This window comes from Myotis davidii, unplaced genomic scaffold (genome assembly GCF_000327345.1).
Source record: "Myotis davidii unplaced genomic scaffold, ASM32734v1 scaffold638, whole genome shotgun sequence".
NCBI classification, from domain to species: Eukaryota; Metazoa; Chordata; class Mammalia; order Chiroptera; family Vespertilionidae; genus Myotis; species Myotis davidii.
Window position 1 is genome coordinate 688,566 of NW_006289391.1, and position 6,422 is coordinate 694,987.

The 6,422-nt window shown below is 55.6% G+C and overlaps 1 protein-coding gene across 4 annotated transcripts in view; it reads left to right on the top strand.

Moving 5' to 3' along the window:
* The window catches only part of CAMKK1 (calcium/calmodulin-dependent protein kinase kinase 1, alpha), a 24,319-nt gene that overhangs the window by 8,335 nt on the left and 9,562 nt on the right, over positions 1-6,422 (top strand). For all 4 annotated transcript variants that reach the window (XM_006761484.2, XM_015562450.1, XM_015562449.1 and 1 more), the window contains exons 8-10: positions 656-677; positions 2,381-2,469; positions 5,602-5,801. In XM_006761484.2, the coding sequence (XP_006761547.1) occupies positions 656-677; positions 2,381-2,469; positions 5,602-5,801 (311 nt within the window). The remainder of the gene's footprint in view (positions 1-655; positions 678-2,380; positions 2,470-5,601; positions 5,802-6,422) is intronic.

The window sequence follows — 6,422 nt, forward strand, 5'->3', positions numbered from 1 at the left end:
GAGTCTAACAGATATTTCCAAGTGCCCACTCTGCTGATCAGAGAGACAATGGGCCGAGTAGACACAAGAAGCAGGCTCCCTGATGTGGGTTCCCAGACCCTGTCTGATAGCTCTGTGCCTCAGTTTCCTCACCTGTCAAATGGGGGTAATAATGGTGTCCGCCACATGGGGTTGATGTGAGGAGTGAATGAGTCATTACATGCGAGAAGACATACTCACTGTGAATGCTAATGTTGTTGTTAAATTAAGTTCCCGGTGCCTGATTCATGGTTGGGCTCTGGAGGCCACAGGAAAAGGGGCAGAAGGAATGAACACTGGCTTACAAATGAGAGGCCACGGCTTAGGCTCCACCCCCTCTCCTACCTGCCTATCTGTTATGACCGTTAGGAAAATTTCTGCCCCTTCTGGGCCTCAGTTACCCCATCCTTGCCCCGTGAAAGGGGTCCACGCTGTATCAGATGAGGCAGGTCCATGGTAGACCCCACTCTTACCCATTTACCTCCTCGGATGCCGTGGGACCCCTGTCCTGTCCCTCCCTCAAGGATGCCTGGTTGCCTGCCCCCTCCTTTACCCTCCAGAGCAGGGAGGGCCCTTGGCATCACCTGCTCTGCCAGCCTGGCTGCATCTTACCTTCTTTTCTTTTCTTTTCTTTCAGTGTTTGACCTCCTGAGAAAGGGGTGAGTTCCCCATTCCAATCAGGCAGGTCAAGGCTCACCCAGGCCTTCCTTTCCCTTCCTGTGTCCCCAGTCCTAGGCTCAGCTGCTCTGGGAGAAGGCAGAGGCCCAGGCCCTGCTTTGGGAAGCTCTGAGCTGGCGGGGGGCGGGGGGTCGGAGGTGGGGGGGATGAGAGACCAAGAGGACAGTCCTTTGAAAGAAGTCAGTGAGGCCGGAGTAGTGTAGTCAGGGAGGCCTCTGGAAGAGGGGTGGGTTCTGAACCAGGCCTGGAAGAACTGGAAAGAAGATTTTGATGGAAGAGGAGTAGAACGGAGTGTTTCTCAAGCAAAAGTGTAGAGAAGGGACTCAACTCTTACCTCTCTTACCTGTATTCAAATTGCAAACAGTTCCTGCGGCTTGTTAAGTTTGTGAGTGGGGTGGGTGGGACTCCATTCACTCCCATTTACAAGAGGGGAAGCTGAGGTTCAGAGCGGGTAAGTGGCTTGCCCAGCACCACACAGCAAGTCACTGACGAAACCCAGGGATCTCACTCACGTCTGCCTTCTTTGGCCGTCTCAGGATGTTTGCAAAGCAGCGGACACGGAACAGTGGCCATGGGCCTGGGTGGACTGGAAGCCCTAATTGCTGAGGCCTTGAATCCAGGCTATAACTTGTCTCTCTGCTGGGGGGCTCCTAAAGACCAACTGGGGAGGAGACAGGCCATGGTGTCCGTTTCAGACTCGGGGGCTTTCAAATGTGTGTGTTTTGTAATTTATTGATTTGAGAGAGAGACATCGATTTGTTGTTCCACTTATTGATGCATTCATTGGTTGATTTTCGTATGTGCCCTGCCCGGGGATCAAACCTGCAACCTTGGTGTATCCGGACGACACTCTAACCAACTGAGCTGCTCTCTCAGGGCCTTGCAGATGTTTCTGACCTCCATTCAGAGGGAGCAGCATGGTTCACATTGCCATTTGCATCTGTCACTGAGACCAAAGTTTGTTTGTTTGTTTTTTGTTTGTTTGTTTTGTTTTGTTTTTTAAAATATATTTTATTGATTTTTTACAGAGAGGAAGGGAGAGAGATAGAGAGTTAGATGAGAGAGAAACATCTATTAGCCGCCTCCTGCACATCTCCTAATGGGGATGTGCCGGCAACCCAGGTACATGCCCTTGGCCGGAATCGAACCTGGGACCTTTCAGTCCGCAGGCCGATGCTCTATCCACTGAGCCAAACCGGTTTCCGCTGAAACCAAAGTTTTACTAAACAGCGCATGTCCGTATTACACAGGATCTACTCGGATATATTCTACTTCATTAGGAAAACAGCAGTGTCAGGGTTCAGCTTGGGGTGGTCCCCACTAAATTGATTTCGTGGCTCTATATTGGGTCTGGACCTGCAGTGTGAAAAAGATGGCACAATGTGGCATCTTTACAACTGTCTGATTATAGGTAATAAAGCACTTCGAAGAAGGATTATCGCCCATCAGAAATTAAGATAACGCTAATTTGAAATGACAGTGATCTGAAGGGATATTTGTGTCTTTTTGTATCACATATGGGAGGAAAAAGCTAATATCTTAGGTTCTGGGGACCCACTTGAGGATAGAGGGCTCCTGGGAGGTCTCAAGTGGCCTGAAGGTCCCCGCCCCGGTTCCCCTTCCCCTGCTGTCTGCCTCTACTCAGCCTGCTTCAGCTGAACACCCCTCGCCCCTCCCTCCACAGGCCGGTCATGGAGGTGCCCTGCGACAAGCCCTTCCCGGAGGAGCAAGCTCGCCTCTACCTGAGGGACATCATCCTGGGCCTTGAGTACTGTGAGTGAGGGGCCGCCTGCCTCCCGCCTAGGACGGGGGACTGGGGATGGGGACAGGGGGCAGGGGACAGGGGTGGGAGACACCGGAGGGGGCGGAGCCCAGGCTGAAAAGGCTCTGAGCCTGCGTTGTCAGTCAGTGCTGATCTGCCAATCAGCTTCAGTTGGGAATGGGGCCATGGACCTGGGGGCGAGGCCTAAACCTCCTAAAAGGCTAGGGCAGTGGTCGGCAAACTGCGGCTCTCGAGCCACATGCGGCTCTTTGGCCCCTTGAATATGGCCACGAAGTTTCAATCGCACTGTACATGCACGCCCGCACGTGGTATTTTGTGGAAGAGCCACACTCAAGGGGCCGCAGTTTGCTGACCGCTGGTAGGGAAATGGGGTCCTTCCTGGTGCCTGGTGATCATCAAGTGACTCTGCGCCTTGGGTGTTCTGTCTGGCTCTCTCCCCCGCTGAGTTCTTAGCCACGCTCAGCCTCTCTGCAGGGCCTCAGGAGGGGTGGGAAGGAGGAGATGCACGACCAGCCGCTCGGAGCCTGTGCTGTCATGGAGCCTGTGGGTGGTGGCAGTGGGGGTTCACTGTGAGGGGCCCTAAGGGACAAGAGCTCAGGAGGGAGGATGTTATCTTAGCCTCTATCTCTAAGTCCCTTTATTCCTACTTATCCACTCACTTATGAGCACCTACTGAGTGAGAGCTGGGGGCAGGGAGTTGACAAGGATCTCATGCCCAGGAGGAGGGACAGGAATCTAAGCAGGCAGATGGCACAGTGCAGTGCCTGCCAGAGCTGGGGAGGCACGGGGCTGTCAGAGCACTGAGGGCCGAGGGAGGCTTCCTGGAGGATGCCACTTGGGACCAGGGTCCTGAAGGATGAGTAGGAGTTCGTTGGCCAGGCTGGCGGGATGGTGGGAGAAATATAGCAGGCAGAGAGAACTGGGTGGGCAGAGGCACAGAGCGGGTGGGCGTGGACTCTTGGAGAATGGGAAGAAGTTCAGTCTGGTTGAGGCCTGAGGGCCGGGAATGCCTCCGCAGAGGACATTCCTGACTTCATGCTGTCGTGTTGTGAGCTCGGAGGCTTTGAGGAGCAGAGAGGCGTGATAGGGTGACACCTTAGAAAGCTCTGTCCAGCAGCTGCCGGGTGGCTGGCTGAAGGGCGAGAGGCGGCCAGCTGGTTAGGGACGAGGCTGTTTCCGCAGCCAAGTGACAGATGGTGAGTTCTGGATTAGGGCAGTGGCAGTGGGAGGAGAAGGAAGGAGGTGGGGTGGCCAGCACCAGTCCTGGGGAGGGCCCCCAGACACCTGGGCTTCTGGCCTGGTTTGGGGAGCAGGAGTGGGGCCCCTCTCTCTAAGATCTTAGCTTGGTTTGTCAGGAGCCCTGAGATGAGAGCCCAGCAGAGGTGACAGGAACCAGGACTGTCTTTATCGCATTTGGGCCACTCTTATGCCCCCAGATTAATATTCTCTTTGTACATGTGGGGAAACTTTGCCGAAAGTCCCTAGCAAGGGCCTTGAGGTATAGGCAGGGGGCATTTTTACTCTGGTGTGGTCATTGGTGGGTGCACCAGCTTGGCCTCCACCCCTTTCCTATCCTGGGACTTTCTTCTCAGTTGAGGATCTATCTCCCACCCTCTTTTCCCCTCAACAGCTCCCCCCAAAACAAACAAACAAACAAACAAAAATGAGCTAATCCCACCTGACTTTTGGGCAAAGCCTCATCAATACCAGCTAATGAAGGTGAAGGGCTCCCTGGGTGGATGGGTGAGCGCCAGGGGCTGACAGGCAAGCGAATGAAGGACTGCCTCGCGATTCTGGTCCCTCGAAGGCAGACTTGAGGCAGCCCGGGAAGGCTCTGGTGGGAGCGTCCAGCCTGATGCTTACAGATGGAGCAAATTCAGTGATGCAGCTGTGAGAGCAGCTGGATCTGGGATAGATCTTCGAGTTGGGTCTGTGGGACTTGCTGATGAGTTGGCTGTGGGGTCTGAGAGAGAGAGAGAGACCCTATGCTGTTAACAGAAAGGAAAAGACTAGAGGGGGAGCAGGGGTTTTCTGTTCTGTTTGTTTGGCGGTGACAGTGCTGGGGTTCCTGACAGAGAAATGGAGTTCTGTATTAGACGTCTTCTTGAGAAAATTGAGCTGTCTACTGGAAATCCATGTGGACAGAGAGCCTGGCGTTCAGCGGGGAGGCCAGGGTTTGAGATAAGAATTTGAGACACTGTCCATGGTCAAACACACAGCCTTTGAGACGGATAGATGTGTGTCAGATCCCTGTGCTCATCTGGTACCATCACTGCAGGACCATTGGTGTTGTTATAGAACCCGCACTCACTCGTTACCTTGGCCCCCGGCCTTCCTCCCCTCCTCCTCCCCTCCCCTGTTTCCCTCTCCATCTTTCCTCCTTCCCAGCATCCTGGGTCTGTCTGTCCAGGGGAAAGTGTTAGCTGAGGAGGGAGCCTACAGTGCATGGCCCTGGGGCGGGGTCAGTGCCTTCTCCCCGCCTGAGCCGCCTGTCTCTTCCCAGCAGCGCTGAGCCCCAGAAGCAGGAAGAGTTCCCAGCCGCTAGCGAAGGCTGACCTTTACCCGGTCAGCCATGTGCATCCTGCAGGCCCAAGGCCTGGGATGCCCCCTTCCCTGGACCTCCTTCAGCCCAGAGTCCACAGGGCTCAGGCAGTGCCTCTGCAGGCTGCCCTGCAATCCCACCCGGGTCCAAGGAGCAGGAGCATCTCTGGCCGTCTGGGTGGGGGAAGGGACTGGGGAAGACTGATAGGCTTTGGGCCTGCAGACCGTACCCACGTCATCTCTGGGAGAGCCAGGGATGGCCTGTGCCTCCCCTCCCCCCACTTCCTCTGACCTGCCCCTCAGTAACAGGTGCCTTGATCGCCATGGAGAGAGCACTGGACTTGGAGTCCCAAGGCCCCTAAGAGTCCAGTCCTGGGTCTGGACCGCCTGACCCGGCCTCAGTGCCTTCTCTGCAGAGCAGAGCAGAGGGCCCTGGAGTCCTCTTCTGGGGTCCCCCTGAGAGGAGTGTGTGTGGGCGCCTTCTCAGCTGGCTTCAGACAGGCTTCCCTGGCTGGGGGGCGGGTTTGGGCCACGGCCTGGGCCGCGGGCCCGGCCGGCGCTCCAGCTGCCTCTCTCCGCAGTGCACTGCCAGAAGATCGTCCACAGGGACATCAAGCCGTCCAACTTGCTCCTGGGGGACGACGGACACGTGAAGATCGCCGACTTCGGCGTCAGCAACCAGTTTGAGGGGAACGACGCCCAGCTGTCCAGCACGGCCGGCACCCCGGCGTTCATGGCCCCCGAGGCCATCTCCGATACCGGCCAGAGCTTCAGTGGGAAGGTGGCTCCCAGGGCCTGGGCCGGATTTCCAAGCTGAAGATGCCAGGGTCCTGTATCTCGGGGGTGAACTCCGAGCGCAGTCCCTTCCTTCATAATTACCTCTGCCTAGAGCAGTGATGGCGAACCTATGACACCGTGTCAGAGGTGACACGCAAACTCATTTTTTTGGTTGATTTTTCTTTGTGAAATGGCATTTAAGTATATAAAATAAATATCAAAAACATAAGTCTTTGTTTTACTATGGTTGCAAATATCAAAAAATTTCTGTATGTGACACGGCACCAGAGTTAAGTTAGGGTTTTTCAAAATGCTGATACGCCGAGCTCAAAAGGTTCGCCATCACTGGGCTAGAGTCTGACAAGCGTCCCAGCTTTGGCCTCCTCTCGTGTTCCAGCAAAATGTCCCCAAGGCGCCCCTGCCAGCTGCTCTGTGCTGAGTTCTGGACGGGGCTCTGGAGCAGGCAGAGCCCAGACAGCCCAGCTCTCTGCCCTTCTGGAGGTGGCAGGGTTTGAACTAGGCTTTGAAGAATGGGAGGATTTGAGGAGGAGGTGGGGCCCAGAGAACATGGGGCACAGGCTTGGGGCACGGTGGGGCTCAGGCAGTGCGAGCCCTGGGCAGCCAG